This window comes from Ranitomeya imitator, chromosome 5, assembly GCF_032444005.1.
Source record: "Ranitomeya imitator isolate aRanImi1 chromosome 5, aRanImi1.pri, whole genome shotgun sequence".
Lineage (NCBI taxonomy): Eukaryota > Metazoa > Chordata > Amphibia > Anura > Dendrobatidae > Ranitomeya > Ranitomeya imitator.
This window is the reverse complement of record NC_091286.1, coordinates 694896434-694915026: the sequence shown is the minus strand read 5'-3', so window position 1 is coordinate 694915026 and position 18593 is coordinate 694896434. Positions and strand designations below refer to the sequence as shown.

At 47.7% G+C, this 18593-nt stretch overlaps 1 protein-coding gene across 22 annotated transcripts in view; it reads right to left on the bottom strand.

The window, feature by feature from the left end:
• The window catches only part of OTOF (otoferlin), a 342337-nt gene that overhangs the window by 190184 nt on the left and 133560 nt on the right, over nucleotides 1-18593 (bottom strand). For all 22 annotated transcript variants that reach the window (XM_069728471.1, XM_069728475.1, XM_069728478.1 and 19 more), the window contains one exon: nucleotides 16068-16285. In XM_069728471.1, coding sequence (XP_069584572.1) covers nucleotides 16068-16285 — 218 coding nt within the window. The remainder of the gene's footprint in view (nucleotides 1-16067; nucleotides 16286-18593) is intronic.

Sequence of the window (18593 nt, the reverse complement as noted above, 5' to 3'; positions counted from 1 at the left end):
GAGGCAGTGGTAGCATACAATCAGGTGGTAATACCTCTCCTGTCCAGTAGGTGGCAGTGGTAGCATACAATCAGGTGGTAATACCTCTCCTGTCCAGTAGGTGGCAGTGGTAGCATACAGTCAGGTGGTAATACCTCTCCTGTCCAGTAGGTGGCAGTGGTAGCATACAGTCAGGCGGTAATATCTCTCCTGTCCAGCAGGTGGCAGTGGTAGCATACAATCAGGTGGTAATACCTCTCCTGTCCAGTAGGTGGCAGTGGTAGCATACAATCAGGTGGTAATACCTCTCCTGCCCAGCAGGAGGCAGTGGTAGCATACAATCAGGTGGTAATACCTCTCCTGTCCAGTAGGTGGCAGTGGTAGCATACAGTCAGGTGGTAATACCTCTCCTGTCCAGCAGGTGGCAGTGGTAGCATACAGTCAGGTGGTAATACCTCTCCTGTCCAGTAGGTGGCAGTGGTAGCATACAGTCAGGTGGTAATACCTCTCCTGTCCAGTAGGTGGCAGTGGTAGCATACAGTCAGGCGGTAATATCTCTCCTGTCCAGCAGGTGGCAGTGGTAGCATACAATCAGGTGGTAATACCTCTCCTGTCCAGTAGGTGGCAGTGGTAGCATACAATCAGGTGGTAATACCTCTCCTGTCCAGCAGGTGGCAGTGGTAGCATACAGTCAGGCGGTAATACCTCTCCTGCCCAGCAGGAGGCAGTGGTAGCATACAGTCAGGTGGTAATACCTCTCCTGTCCAGTAGGTGGCAGTGGTAGCATACAGTCAGGTGGTAATACCTCTCCTGTCCAGTAGGTGGCAGTGGTAGCATACAGTCAGGTGGTAATACCTCTCCTGCCCAGCAGGAGGCAGTGGTAGCATACAGTCAGGTGGTAATACCTCTCCTGTCCAGTAGGTGGCAGTGGTAGCATACAGTCAGGAGGTAATACCTCTCCTGTCCAGCAGGTGGCAGTGGTAGCATACAGTCAGGTGGTAATACCTCTCCTGCCCAGCAGGTGGCAGTGGTAGCATACAGTCAGGAGGTAATACCTCTCCTGTCCAGTAGGTGGCAGTGGTAGCATACAGTCAGGTGGTAATACCTCTCCTGTCCAGCAGGTGGCAGTGGTAGCATACAATCAGGTGGTAATACCTCTCCTGCCCAGCAGGTGGCAGTGGTAGCATACAGTCAGGAGGTAATACCTCTCCTGCCCAGCAGGTGGCAGTGGTAGCATACAGTCAGGAGGTAATACCTCTCCTGTCCAGTAGGTGGCAGTGGTGCAGCTTCCCGTAGGCCATGTTGACTTTGTGTTTCACAATTCCCAATAACATGCACTTCACACCATTCCCCATCAGGTGGAGGCGTCTGCGCCCTCTGCTGAGGCTGGGATTTTGGCTGGGGTGCAGACCTTACACCTGCAGGGAGGATTCACTCTCTGGCTCCAGCTAGTGGCAGGTGCGGAGAGGTGCGATGAGCCAATCATCTGCTGTCACTAACCCCATACAGGAGACAACCAGTCTGACAAGCAGGACAAGGAGCACAAGGTTGTCACACAGCTTTCCCGGATCCCTGAATAGCAGATCTCCATTATATGGAGGAAAGAAGAAAGCGGAAATGTGGAGACAAGAAAACCAGCAGGAAAATGCCGGAAATAACTGAAGTTCAGGGGGTTCATGGCCCCCAACACTGCACACCATGCAGCACCTCGACACTGCACAAAGCCCCGACACTGCGCAGCACCCTGACACCACACACTGTGCAGCACCCCAACACCGCACACCATGCAGCACACCGACACTGCGCAGCACCCTGACACCGCACACCGTGTAGCACTCCAACCAGCTACCTGGACAACAGGGAGCACTGGCTGTTGTTATCCCCCTCGCCCACATCATCTTCACTGTTATAATCCCCATCATCTTCGTCCCTGAGGACAGGAGCACAACGTCAGCACTGTGCAGCGGTATCATAAATGACAGGATTAGATCCACCCGCTCTACACACGTGACAGATCTACATACAACGCCTAGCAGCACAATGTGATTGAGAAATGCAGCTCAGCAGAAGGATCACACAGGGGAGGATTAGATACACGGCTCAGCTGACAGTATCACATGATATAATTATATATAGGGGACACAGTGAGGGTGTGGAGGAAGGCGCTCTTCCGGTCACATGAGACCAGACGAGAACATTTTGGGATAAATGCAAAACACTATGTGTGACGTAAAACTAACACCGCACATCACCCTGAAAACACCATCCCCAGTGTCATACATGGTGGCAGCATCCTTCTCACCACCACCAGTGCTGCAGCACACGACCTCCTGTCTCTTCTCCATTATCCTGAAGAATGTAAGTCCGCAAGGACAGGGTCCTCTCCTCTCTGTACCGGTCTGTCATTGTAAATTTGTGTACTGTAAATGATATCTGTAATTTGTATGTAACCCCTTTTCACATGTACAGCACCATGGAATTAATGGTGCTATATAAATAAACAATAATAATCCTTCTGTGGAGACGCTTTTCTTCAGCAGGGGCAGGGAAGGTGGTAAGAGGTGAGGGGAAGATGGATGGAGCTAAATACAGAACAATCCTGGAGGAAAACCTGTTAGAGGCTGCAGAACACTTGAAACTGGGTTGTAGGTTCACCTTCCAGCAGGAGAACGACCCTCAACATCCTGCCAGAGCTACAATGGAGGGTTTAGAGCATATGCCTGAGTGTGACCGGCGCACTCAGGATAGCAGGATAGGATTAGATGCAGCTCAGCAGACCGTATCACACAGGATAGGATTAGATGCAGCTCAGCAGACCGTATCACACAGGATAGGATTAGTATGTGACTGTAAGCTCCTGGGACCAGCGCTGATATTGTGGAGCTCCGGATCTCGGCCTCTCTGCTCCGGCCTCCGCTCCTCCATTATCAGGGGCGCCTCAGTGTAATTAGCCTCTTATCTCTTCACCTTCTGAGCCTGATCTGCTGGCAGCAGAACACTACCGGCCATTGCAGAGGTATCTGCCAGGAGCGAGGTCTCCACGACCCCCACCATTTATGTTGAGAGATGAGTGACCCCAAGGGTAAACGTTCGGGGACCGTATTGGACACCTAGTGTCTACGCATTGGGATCAGCCACCCGAACAAAGCTGGTTGAAAGCTGCCAATCAATAAGCTTTCCTGTGTGGGCACGTTCAGGTCAGTCACAGCCATGTCAAGTACTGGCCAGCACACACAGGGTAAAAAAAACACACATGTGGGGTCTCATTTATCTTTCATAACCAGCAAAGACAAAACAAACAGCCCCCAACTGTCCACTTTATCTTGGCTGGTTATCAAAAATAGAGGGGTGCCCATGCCATTTTTAAAAAAATGATTTAAATAAGTATAATGAGGTGTGGTCTGCCCCCTACATTTTTGATAGCCAGCCAAGGTAAAACAGACAGCTGGGAGTGTAAAAAAGCAGCCCGCAGCCCCCTAGAAGAGGCGCATCTATTAGATAGACGATCAGAGCCGGTGCTTCCTGCGCTACCCCACAGGTGACAGTGTGGGAAACGCCCGGTGTTCGGGGGTCAGGTTGGGGCACAGTTTGTCCCTCTGGAAAGTGCCTGCACTGTAAAGAATCTTGGCTTTCATTCCGGAAACCTCCATTCTTACACAACAGGCTGCGTTCAGGAAAAAAAACATATTATTCATTCTCTTATTTCACAATTACAGTGGGGCAAAAAAGTATTTAGTCAGTCAGCAATAGTGCAAGTTCCACCACTTAAAAAGATGAGAGGCGTCTGTAATTTACATCATAGGTAGACCTCAACTATGGGAGACAAACTGAGAAAAAAAAATCCAGAAAATCACATTGTCTGTTTTTTTAACATTTTATTTGCATATTATGGTGGAAAATAAGTATTTGGTCAGAAACAAACAATCAAGATTTCTGGCTCTCACAGACCTGTAACTTCTTCTTTAAGAGTCTCCTCTTTCCTCCACTCATTACCTGTAGTAATGGCACCTGTTTAAACTTGTTATCAGTATAAAAAGACACCTGTGCACACCCTCAAACAGTCTGACTCCAAACTCCACTATGGTGAAGACCAAAGAGCTGTCAAAGGACACCAGAAACAAAATTGTAGCCCTGCACCAGGCTGGGAAGACTGAATCTGCAATAGCCAACCAGCTTGGAGTGAAGAAATCAACAGTGGGAGCAATAATTAGAAAATGGAAGACATACAAGACCACTGATAATCTCCCTCGATCTGGGGCTCCACGCAAAATCCCACCCCGTGGGGTCAGAATGATCACAAGAACGGTGAACAAAAATCCCAGAACCACGCGGGGGGACCTAGTGAATGAACTGCAGAGAGCTGGGACCAATGTAACAAGGCCTACCATAAGTAACACACTACGCCACCATGGACTCAGATCCTGCAGTGCCAGACGTGTCCCACTGCTTAACCCAGTACATGTCCGGGCCCGTCTGAAGTTTGCTAGAGAGCATTTGGATGATCCAGAGGAGTTTTGGGAGAATGTCCTATGGTCTGATGAAACCAAACTGGAACTGTTTGGTAGAAACACAACTTGTCGTGTTTGGAGGAAAAAGAATACTGAGTTGCATCCATCAAACACCATACCTACTGTAAAGCATGGTGGTGGAAACATCATGCTTTGGGGCTGTTTCTCTGCAAAGGGGCCTGGACGACTGATCCGGGTACATGAAAGAATGAATTGGGCCATGTATCGTGAGATTTTGAGTGCAAACCTCCTTCCATCAGCAAGGGCATTGAAGATGAAACGTGGCTGGGTCTTTCAACATGACAATGATCCAAAGCACACCGCCAGGGCAACGAAGGAGTGGCTTCGTAAGAAGCATTTCAAGGTCCTGGAGTGGCCTAGCCAGTCTCCAGATCTCAACCCTATAGAAAACCTTTGGAGGGAGTTGAAAGTCCGTGTTGCCAAGCGAAAAGCCAAAAACATCACTGCTCTAGAGGAGATCTGCATGGAGGAATGGGACAACATACCAACAACAGTGTGTGGCAACCTTGTGAAGACTTACAGAAAACGTTTGACCTCTGTCATTGCCAACAAAGGATATATTACAAAGTATTGAGATGAAATTTTGTTTCTGACCAAATACTTATTTTCCACCATAATATGCAAATAAAATGTTAAAAAAACAGACAATGTGATTTTCTGGATTTTTTTTTCTCAGTTTGTCTCCCATAGTTGAGGTCTACCTATGATGTAAATTACAGACGCCTCTCATCTTTTTAAGTGGTGGAACTTGCACTATTGCTGACTGACTAAATACTTTTTTGCCCCACTGTATATATATAGGGACAGTGGCATCAGAAATGGATTCTCACTCTGGGGAGGAAAAGGTCTGGGCCACCCCCAATCCCACTAAGGGGTTTATAGGGACAGCAGATTCTCAGTCTGGGGAGGAGAAGGTCTGGGCCACCCCCAATGCCACTAAGGGGTTTATAGGGACAGCGGATTCTCACTCTGGGGAGGAGAAGGTCTGGGCCACCCCCAATGCCACTAAGGGGTTTATAGGGACAGCGGATTCTCAGTCTGGGGAGGAGAAGGTCTGGGCCACCCCCAATCCCACTAAGGGGTTTATAGGGACAGCAGATTCTCAGTCTGGGGAGGAGAAGGTCTGGGCCACCCCCAATCCCACTAAGGGGTTTATAGGGACAGCGGATTCTCACTCTGGGCAGGAGAAGGTCTGGGCCACCCCCAATGCCACTAAGGGGTTTATAGGGACAGCAGATTCTCACTCTGGGGAGGAGAAGGTCTGGGCCACCCCCAACGCCACTAAGGGGTTTATAGGGACAGCGGATTCTCACTCTGGGGAGGAGAAGGTCTGGGCCACCCCAAATGCCACTAAGGGGTTTATAGGGACAGCGGATTCTCAGTCTGGGGAGGAGAAGGTCTTGGCCACCCCCAATGCCACTAAGGGGTTTATAGGGACAGCGGATTCTCACTCTGGGGAGGAGAAGGTCTGGGCCACCCCCAACGCCACTAAGGGGTTTATAGGGACAGCGGATTCTCACTCTGGGGAGAAGGTCTGGGCCACCCCCAATCCCACTAAGGGGTTTATAGGGACAGCGGATTCTCGCTCTGGGCAGGAGAAGGTCTGGGCCACCCCCAATGCCACTAAGGGGTTTATAGGGACAGCGGATTCTCACTCTGGGCAGGAGAAGGTCTGGGCCACCCCCAATCCCACTAAGGGGTTTATAGGGACAGTGGATTCTCGCTCTGGGCAGGAGAAGGTCTGGGCCACCCCAAATCCCACTAAGGGGTTTATAAGGACAGCGGATTCTCACTCTGGGGAGGAGAAGGTCTGGGCCACCCCCAACGCCACTAAGGGGTTTATAGGGACAGCGGATTCTCACTCTGGGGAGGAGAAGGTCTGGGCCACCCCAAATCTCACTAAGGGGTTTATAGGGACAGCGGATTCTCGCTCTGGGCAGGAGAAGGTCTGGGCCACCCCCAATGCCACTAAGGGGTTTATAGGGACAGCGGATTCTCACTCTGGGCAGGAGAAGGTCTGGGCCACCCCCAATCCCACTAAGGGGTTTATAGGGACAGTGGATTCTCGCTCTGGGCAGGAGAAGGTCTGGGCCACCCCTAATCCCACTAAGGGGTTCATCTGACGCTCCTCTCTTGTTTCTGGTTTCCAGTGCGCTGTGAGACTCGATGGTTATCGGGGATCAATGCTGCCAGCCATCGATCTGAACGTCGCCTGTAGCAAGCTGTAATCAATGACGAGTGCGGCGGAGGGGAGGATAATTACCAGACGAGAGACGGCGCGGAGATGTCGCTCCTCATTACTCCCACATATAACATTATACTGCGCCCTCTGGGGAGCGGAGAGAATGCACTGGGACCACCCGAAGTGCTGCCATACACTGCACTCAGCAGCAAAACGAGGCAGACATGCTTACCTGCCTAGGCCTCTAAACAAATGCACTATCAGGATGCAGTGGACCCATGTGGTTAAGATGGAGACTACACAGGTGCAGCATAACCGATGAGGCAGCCACTCTCAACCTACCAAACTAATGGAGGGGGTGGCTGCTTGGCACATTGCTGCACATAAAAGACTTGCATGTGGCGCTGTTCACACAATGGAGATGCACAGCATCCAGGCAGGCCTAGTAGTGCCACCCTTCTATTAGATCAGGCGGGCCTGCCCAGCGCTAAACAAATGCACCCCATGTGAACAGACACCACAGTTTACAAGACGAAAATGGGCCCAACTGCACCCCGAAAAAAAGTGCAAAAAACACACACACAAAAAAATATATATATAAAAATTTTATGTGCAGCAATGTGCCAAGCAGCCACCCCCTCCATTAGTTTGGTAGGTTGAGAGTGGCTGCCTCATCGGTTATGCTGCACCTGTGTAGTCTCCATCTTAACCACATGGGTCCACTGCATCCTGATAGTGCATTTGTTTAGAGGCCTGGGCAGGTAAGCATGTCTGCCTCGTTTTGCTGTTTTTTCTAATTTTTGGAGGATCTCTGAATCCTCTTCTTGTTCTCTTGCTGTTTAGAATACACTGCACTCAGCCCTCCTATACACAAGGGGGCGCTAATAGCCAGGAGCTGCTCCTATAATATGGAATCATACTGACAGATTGTCAAGGGTGACAACCTGACTGCAGCATCTGCTCTGCTACATCACTACGCCCTCACTACTACATTCACTCTGCTTCATCATTATGCCCCCACACTACTACATTCACTCTGCTATACCTACTCTGCTACATCACTATGCCCCCACACTACTACATTCACTCTGCTACATCTGCTCTGCTACATCACTATGCCCCCACACTACTACATTCACTCTGCTATACCTGCTCTGCTACATCACTATGCCCCCCACACTACTACATTCACTCTGCTACATCTGCTCTGCTACATTACTATGCCGCCACACTACTACATTCACTCTGCTACATCTGCTCTGCTACATCACTATGCCGCCACACTACTACATTCACTCTGCTACATCTGCTCTGCTACATCACTATGCCGCCACACTACTACATTCACTCTGCTACATCTGCTCTGCTACATCACTATGCCGCCACACTACTACATTCACTCTGCTATACCTGCTCTGCTACATCACTATGCCGCCACACTACTACATTCACTCTGCTACATCTGCTCTGCTACATCACTATGCCGCCACACAACTACATTCACTCTGCTACATCACTATGCCCCCACACTACTACATTCACTCTGCTACATCTGCTCTGCTACATCACTATGCCGCCACACTACTACATTCACTCTGCTACATCACTATGCCCCCACACTACTACATTCACTCTGCTACATCTGCTCTGCTACATCACTATGCCCCCACATTACTACATTCACTCTGCTACATCTGCTCTGCTACATCACTATGCCGCCACACTACTATATTCACTCTGCTACATCACTATGCCCCCACATTACTACATTCACTCTGCTACATCTGCTCTGCTACATCACTATGCCGCCACACTACTATATTCACTCTGCTACATCTGCTCTGCTACATCACTATACCACCACACTACTACATTCACTCTGCTACATCTGCTCTGCTACATCACTATGCCCCCACACTACTACATTCACTCTGCTACATCACTATGCCCCCACACTACTACATTCACTCTGCTACATCTGCTCTGCTACATCACTATGCTGCCACACTACTACATTCACTCTGCTACATCTGCTCTGCTACATCACTATGCCCCCACATTACTACATTCACTCTGCTACATCTGCTCTGCTACATCACTATGCCGCCACACTACTACATTCACTCTGCTACATCACTATGCCGCCACACTACTACATTCACTCTGCTACATCTGCTCTGCTACATCACTATGCCTCCAGACTACTACATTCACTCTGCTACATCTGCTCTGCTATATCACTATGCCCCCACACTACTACATTCACTCTGCTACATCACTATGCCCCCACACTACTACATTCACTCTGCTACATCACTATGCCCCCACACTACTACATTCACTCTGCTACATCTGCTCTGCTACATCACTATGCTGCCACACTACTACATTCACTCTGCTACATCTGCTCTGCTACATCACTATGCCCCCACATTACTACATTCACTCTGCTACATCTGCTCTGCTACATCACTATGCCGCCACACTACTACATTCACTCTGCTACATCACTATGCCGCCACACTACTACATTCACTCTGCTACATCACTATGCCTCCACACTACTAAATTCACTCTGCTACATCACTCTGCTACATCTGCTCTGCTACATCACTATGCCACCACACTACTACATTCACTCTGCTACATCTGCTCTGCTACATCACTATGCCCCCACACTACTACATTCACTCTGCTACACCACTATGCCCCCACACTACTACATTCACTCTGCTACATCTGCTCTGCTACATCACTATGCTGCCACACTACTACATTCACTCTGCTACATCTGCTCTGCTACATCACTATGCCCCCACATTACTACATTCACTCTGCTACATCTGCTCTGCTACATCACTATGCTGCCACACTACTACATTCACTCTGCTACATCACTATGCCGCCACACTACTACATTCACTCTGCTACATCTGCTCTGCTACATCACTATGCCTCCAGACTACTACATTCACTCTGCTACATCACTCTGCTACATCTGCTCTGCTATATCACTATGCCCCCACACTACTACATTCACTCTGCTACATCACTATGCCCCCACACTACTACATTCACTCTGCTACATCACTATGCCCCCACACTACTACATTCACTCTGCTACATCTGCTCTGCTACATCACTATGCTGCCACACTACTACATTCACTCTGCTACATCTGCTCTGCTACATCACTATGCCCCCACATTACTACATTCACTCTGCTACATCTGCTCTGCTACATCACTATGCCGCCACACTACTACATTCACTCTGCTACATCACTATGCCGCCACACTACTACATTCACTCTGCTACATCACTATGCCTCCACACTACTAAATTCACTCTGCTACATCACTCTGCTACATCTGCTCTGCTACATCACTATGCCACCACACTACTACATTCACTCTGCTACATCTGCTCTGCTACATCACTATACTCCCACACTACTACATTCACTCTGCTACATCACTATGCCGCCACACTACTGCATTCACTCTGCTACATCACTATGCCGCCACACTACTACATTCACTCTGCTACATCACTATGCCCCCACACTACTACATTCACTCTGCTATATCTGCTCTGCTACATCACTATGCCTCCAGACTACTACATTCACTCTGCTACATCACTATGCCCCCACACTACTACATTCACTCTGCTACATCTGCTCTGCTACATCACTATGCCTCCACACTACTACATTCACTCTGCTACATCACTATGCCCCCACACTACTACATTCACTCTGCTACATCACTATGCCGCCACACTACTGCATTCACTCTGCTACATCACTATGCCGCCACACTACTACATTCACTCTGCTACATCACTATGCCCCCACACTACTACATTCACTCTGCTACATCTGCTCTGCTACATCACTATGCCTCCAGACTACTACATTCACTCTGCTACATCACTATGCCCCCACACTACTACATTCACTCTGCTACATCTGCTCTGCTACATCACTATGCCCCCACATTACTACATTCACTCTGCTACATCTGCTCTGCTACATCACTATGCCGCCACACTACTACATTCACTCTGCTACATCACTATGCCCCCACACTACTACATTCACTCTGCTACATCTGCTCTGCTACATCACTATGCTGCCACACTACTACATTCACTCTGCTACATCTGCTCTGCTACATCACTATGCCCCCACATTACTACATTCACTCTGCTACATCTGCTCTGCTACATCACTATGCCGCCACACTACTACATTCACTCTGCTACATCACTATGCCGCCACACTACTACATTCACTCTGCTACATCTGCTCTGCTACATCACTATGCCTCCAGACTACTACATTCACTCTGCTACATCACTCTGCTACATCTGCTCTGCTACATCACTATGCCCCCACACTACTACATTCACTCTGCTACATCTGCTCTGCTACATCACTATGCTGCCACACTACTACATTCACTCTGCTACATCTGCTCTGCTACATCACTATGCCCCCACATTACTACATTCACTCTGCTACATCTGCTCTGCTACATCACTATGCCGCCACACTACTACATCCACTCTGCTACATCACTATGCCGCCACACTACTACATTCACTCTGCTACATCTGCTCTGCTACATCACTATGCCTCCACACTACTACATTCACTCTGCTACATCACTCTGCTACATCTGCTCTGCTACATCACTATGCCACCACACTACTACATTCACTCTGCTACATCTGCTCTGCTACATCACTATGCTCCCACACAACTACATTCACTCTGCTACATCACTATGCCGCCACACTACTGCATTCACTCTGCTACATCACTATGCCGCCACACTACTACATTCACTCTGCTACATCACTATGCCCCCACACTACTACATTCACTTTGCTACATCTGCTCTGCTACATCACTATGCCTCCAGACTACTACATTCACTCTGCTACATCACTATGACCCCATACTACTACATTCACTCTACTACATCACTACGCATCCACATTACTACATTCACTCTGCTACATCTGCTCTGCTACATCACTATGCCCCCACACTACCACATTCACTCTGCTACATCACTACGCCCCCACACTACTACATCACTACGCCCCCACACTACTACATTCACTCTACTACATCTGCTCTGCTACATCACTATGTCCCCACACTACCACATTCACTCTGCTACATCACTATGCCCCCAGACTACCACATTCACTCTGCTACATCTGCTCTGCTACATCACTATGCCCCCAGACTACTACATTCACTCTGCTACATCTGCTCTGCTTCGTTACTATGCCCTCACATTACTACATCCACTCTGCTTCACCATTATGGACTCACACTACATCCACTCTGCTACATCTGCTTCACTGCTACATACACTACATCTGTTCTGCTACATCATTATACACTCACTACATTTACTCTGCAACATTTGCTTTGCTGCTCCTCTCACATCATTACAAATCCTCTGTTGCTACACTCACACTGCTACATCCACTCTGCTACCTCTACCTCACTGCTGTACACACTACATCAGCTGTGCTGCAGCCACTTTACTACACTAACACCTATTTCCGCTCTGCTACATCTATTCTTCTGCTACATTCACTTTATTACCATTAATTATTCTTTATGATAAGAATGAAGCTACACAGTGAGTAAGGGAGAAGGGACCTCTCAGAGGGGAGCGCGCCCCTCACCACATTAACCCCTGATCCTTGTATCCCTAATAATCCCAGCGGAATAAAAACAGAAAATCTGCACTTTCCCGTTAGTAGTGAATCGTCAGTAATGAGGTCAGTATGGATCGCCTCATTGTACTGCTCTCACTGTAAAGAACCCTTCCCTGTATTCTTCTAGTAATGACGGATCCAAAGAAAGAGAAATCCCCTGAATAACATCACAACAAAAATATCTCACGATTAAAGAAATCTCCATCTTGATCCCAGTGATAATGACCCTGAATCCGTCATAGATCTACAGTCATGGGTTATAACTCTCAATACGAGCAGTCATCAACACCACCTCGCACTGCTCTTACTGGAGAGAAGCCTTTCCTATATTCCTACAGTGATGGTCATTTCCTATTTTCCCCTATTGTTGATGGATCCGCCTTCCCTCCACATGCATATGATCAGCCTAGTACAGATTTATCCTCATTGTAGGTCTGATCTAGGACCGAGGCGGCACCAACAAACCTCCTAGGCCGGGATGTTTAGGTACAGGGTCTATGAAGGCCTAGCCTATGACTAACTCAACTACAAATATCAAATTCTCTTTTCATGACTCCTAAAATATGTATTTGCTTTTGTAGCTTCTGCCTGACATTGAGATATGGGGACAATAATGGGGTCCGTACAGACCCCGGTTTACCATCTAGATCCATGGGGCTCCAGGACGACAAGTGTGGATGAGCCCTTTAAGCTCCAGATTCCTGATACCAGCCCATACTGCAGTACGGCTATGTGCAGCTTCCCCTCCCGCGGCCCCAGCCTGGACTCTGGTAGGGCCACAGAGACCGGAATTTGATGGCCGCTTCATCTTCTCTGTGTGACGGAGGGCGTCCTTTGATTTATGCTCGCTGGCGATTATCCTTCACATTCAGAAGAAGCTTTCTTGTAAGAACACAAGAGTCTCTGCTGGTCTGCCTGACATTGAGATATGGGGACAATAATGGGGTCCGTACAGACCCCGGTTTACCATCTAGATCCATGGAGCTCCAGGACGACAAGTGTGGACGAGCCCTTTAAGCTCCATATTCCTGATACCAGCCCATACTGCAGTACGGCTATGTGCAGCTTCCCCTCCCGCGGCCCCAGCCTGGACTCTGGTAGGGCCACAGAGACTGGACTTTGATGGCCGCTTCATCTTCTGTGTGACGGACGGCGTCCTTTGATTTGTGCTCGCTGGCGATTATCCTTCACATTCAGAAGAAGCTTTCTTGTAAGAACACAAGAGTCTCTGCTGGTCTGCCTGACATTGAGATATGGGGACAATAATGGGGTCCGTACAGACCCCGGTTTACCATCTAGATCCATGGAGCTCCAGGACGACAAGTGTGGACGAGCCCTTTAAGCTCCATATTCCTGATACCAGCCCATACTGCAGTACGGCTATGTGCAGCTTCCCCTCCCGCGGCCCCAGCCTGGACTCTGGTAGGGCCACAGAGACCGGACTTTGATGGCCGCTTCATCTTCTGTGTGACGGACGGCGTCCTTTGATTTGTGCTCGCTGGTGATTATCCTTCACATTCAGAAGAAGCTTTCTTGTAAGAACACAAGAGTCTCTGCTGGTCTGTCGCATAAAACCAATAGCGAGGGACCCGCGGACGGGAGGATTTAGAAATGAAAGCTCCTTCATAAACGGCGATGGTCGGCAGAGATGGAATATATTAAAATGAGAAGGGGGCCAAGATTAATAAAGGATGAAAGAGGGGAGGAAACTGAGGAAGAACATTAGTCCGGAAATTTAGAAATCCTTTTCATTACTGATCTTTTTTTTACCAAGTCATGACTTAAGCTCCGGAGCTGAATTCAAAATTCGGCCAATTCCTTAAAGAGGACCTGTCACTTGTCATAACCTCTTTACCTGTGGTAAATGCCGCCGTTCTGCTGAATCCGGCGTGGTCTTTCATTTGTTCCTGTGCCTCTGTGTTCCCGAGTTATGGCCTCCTCTCTTCTGCATGTGATTCTGGTATTTAAAGCCAAGTGGGCGTGGTCCTCAAAGAAACACCCTCAGAAGAGTTGAAGACCACACCCACTTGACTAAACAGACAGGATTTATATGCGGGGAGGATGAGACAGTATCTCGAGAACGCAGAGGCGCAGGAAGAAAAGAAAAACATCTCCGGATTCAGGAGAACGGCGGCTTTACACCAGGTAAAAACATTATTAGGTTTATGGTAAAAAGAGGAAAAAGGATTAAACTGGGGGAAAGATGACAAATCACAATATTTTTACTTTTGGAAGTGACTGAAGTAATAAACGATGGACTCGTTACCATACAACCTTCTACTCAATGGGAGACGTTGATATTTTGTGCAAGTCGTGGTAAAAGTGGGATTTCACCATCGCTCGAGGGGTCACCAAATGTTTTGGAGGAGTCCGAGCCTTACACAGTCAAATACCCAAGGTTTAATATTTCATCTTAAAACCGAATGAGAAGTGATAGACCCTGCTGTTAAGTGATCAGCTCCGAAGCCATCGGTTCAGATCCCAGGCCCACGGGGGTCTCCTCTGTTACTCTGAGGGGCCCATTTGTACTAAGTCCAAGTGTGAGATGTCTTCTACTCATGGTGGGCTGTGAGACCAGGTAACGCCAGGACTAACATGAGCAAACCTTCACGAGAGGTCCCGGATCACTGGAAAAGCCGGATCTGCCCAGACGGACGGCAAACAAGGGACAGAGACAATCCTCCAAACATTATAAAGACAAAAGACCCCAGAATATTTGGCTCTTGTCCACTTAGCTTTTCATTTTAGTTTCATAAAAAATGATTAGGTAAGAAAAAAATAAATTAATAAAAAAGTTTATTGTTTTGTATCTTCATCTCCTTGGCAAATCTATGTGTCACCATGGTAACAGACTACAATCCAGCCCTGTGTAGTCTGATCCTGCAGTCACACTTATCTTTTATCTCTTGATTATCGGGTGGGAGAAAGTTTCTCTACAAGAGCGGAGTACACAGGATTTAATACTTTGTTGCTATAGAGACACATACATTCGCTTGGAAGATGTAGACCAAAAAAAATAATAGATCTCATACGAAAAAAAAAAAAAAAAAATATATATATATCTATATATAAAAATGTTGGTTGTGAAGGTGTTCAAATCCCTCGAAGACGAAGATGAGATGTGTATTGACAAACCCGATCTAACAGTTAAAGGGAATATCCAGGGTATTTCTTTATATAATCTGAGCCAAAGAAGCCATAGTCACTTGTATTAATTCCCTGAAGCTCCCGTTTCGCTGCTTATTTGGTCCCCGCTGGTTTCAACTTTCTGTCCCATCACTACACATCAGAAATGACCACAGAGCCAACCCATGACCATAGCCATGTGATTGGCCGTGTATCAAAACGGGACCACGAAGTAGAGACCACCAAGACTGGGAAAGCTTTGGGGGATGTAATCTGAGGCTTTTAAAAATAATTTGTAACCCCCTGTAGATCCCTTTAAGGGCACTCCTAAACCTTGGACCAAGACGTTTAGTAATGGTGAAGGAAGAGGACAATCTCAAGACTCAGGAGAATGCCATTGAGATGCCTACAGAACCGAGAACATCTCATCTTTCTGCTCCTCAATGGCAGCGGAGGGGACGGTGATCATTCTCCACCCCATATATGACTGTGGTGGACGTTACCTTTTGAAGACCCTCTCTCCTGATTGCAGGCTTTGGTGGGATCTTCCCGGGGAAACCACTGTGTTATTAGTCTGTCCGGAAAGCAGGCTGTCCGTCTCTAGATGGAAATTGCCGTCCACTTCACCTCTCATATGAGAATTGTCCAAAAATTCCCCGTCGTTCCAAGCTCCCACCGATCCGTCCATGGTCTGGTACCTGATCTCGATACTGACACTGGTCTGAAAGACATGAAGGAAATCGGATGAGAGAAACATCATCTTATCAGTAGACTAGTCAAAGACATTGGATCTTCGCGCAAAAGTCTAAAAATTTACCAAAATTTGGAAATAAAATATTTTCAGATTGGACAGAGCTGTGGTTTTGTATATTTTTTCTTTAGGGTTAAGAGTTGGAAAAAAAATTTGTGATTGTGGTCAGGGGTCAATGACTGTTTGTGTTTTGTTTTTTTCTTGGTCGTTAGTGATGATTGTACCATGGCTTCATTCTCATGTGGGTCTATGGAGGTGGCTGATTTCTCACTCCAAGTGGATGTTTTTTCCAGGCATTAATCTGCCGACAGATGTAAATATTAATGTTATAATATATTAGCCTTTAATTAAAAATATATATATATATGGAATTTTTTCACAATTTTTTTTTCCTCCCTTGCAGTCATAGACCTCAAAGCAACACCCTGCGATTATCTCAGGATTATATTAGTGATGACTGAGACATTTTGGAGCATTAGGTGTAACCAGAGCATAACAAAAAAAAAAGAAAACTACCCAAAAGAGAACAAAAAAAATAGTTACAGAAAGTTGGAGGGTGCAGAGGGAGTCAGGGCCCCGACGCGCGATCCCACTGCTTCCACAATACTATTTTAATTTTTGATTTGCTGAGCTCCTTCATCGGTAGACATGCTTTACCTGCAGTAAACAGGGCATGCTGCCACTAGCAGTTCTACTGTGGAAGCAAAAGTGGATATGATTCCATTCATCTTGCGTCACCCTCTTGTAGAAGGGAGGGAGTAAGGTCACATGACTTCTATAAGAAGATGGCAATTTTGGCTGTGAAGTGTGAATGTCCATAAGATACGAGACACCTGGTGCTAAAACAAGACCTGGGGTATGGAGGGTCCAAGCCACATGGCTCCCACATATGGGAGCTGTCCCCTTGTTTCCGAGGTATGTCCTGACTTCAGCTGTATCTATGCCCTCAGGTTACAGTGATGGCGCAGGGTAAGGACAGACCTCTGCTCCACTCTTCAGATTGGGGAGAGAACTCCAACAAGAATTACGCACCACCAAAGTAGAAGATAAAAATATATACTTTTATTACACATAAATATATAAAAGATACAGGGGATGTGACAGGGATAGAGCCAAAATGTGGAAAAACACAGGGAGAGCAGGCACCAACAGGTGTATGTAATATAATATAGTCCACTTGCTACCAAAGTGTGTCAAATGATCATATTTATATAGAGCCCAAAGTATTGGCACACACCATGGAACAGGATTACCCAAATACAGCGAGGCTGTAAACCGCCGCTGGATCCACAACCAAGAGGATGTAAATAAGAGTCAATTGTACATAATAGCTACCTGAAAGTGCCTGGAGCCCCTGTGTAGGCCACCGTCCCCCTACGCGCGTTTCGGCGCTCAAGCCTTCTTCCAAGGCCTTCCGGCTTTATACTGTGTAGGGGCACTGTGGTGGCTTTATAATGTGTGGGTGGCACTGTAGGGGCTTCATACTGTGGTGGCTTTATACTGTGTAGGGGGCACTGTGGTGGCTTTATACTGTGTAGGGGCACTGTGGTGGCTTTATACTGTGTAGGGGCACTGTGGTGGCTTTATAATGTGTGTGTGGCACTGTGGGGGCTTCATACTGTGGTGGCTTTATACTGTGTAGGGGCACTGTGGGGGCTTTATACTGTGTAGAGGCATTGTGGTGGTTTTATATCATGTGCCCACCCACATGAAGGGGGTGCATTCTATACTATTTGTGGGGCCTTGCAATGGCTACATACTGTGTGGGGGTACTCTGGCGGTTTTTATACTGTGTCGGGGAAGGAACGATGGGTACTTCATACTGTATTAGTGGCACTCTGAGGGTTTTATACTGTCTGAAGTGAGACCAGCAAGGTAGCAGAAAAGCCGGACACACTAACAAGTGGGATGCTTGTATGGGACATCATACTTTGGGGGCATATTGGGCATCATGGGTGGGTATCATACTGTGTATGGGGCTTCATACAGTGTGTGAGCATTGTAAGGGGTTTATACTGTGTAGGGCACTGTGGTGGCTTTATGTGTGGGTGGCACTGTGGTGGCTTTATAATGTGTGGGTGGCACTGTGGTGGCTTCATACTGTGGGGGTTTTATACTGTGTAGGGGCTCTGTGGTGGCTTTACTGTATAATGTGTGGGTGCCACTGTGGGGGCTTCATACTGTTGTGGCTTTATACTGTGTGGGTGACACTGTGGTGGCTTTATAATGTGTGGGTGGCACTGTGGTGGCTTTATAATGTGTAGGGGGCACTGTGGTG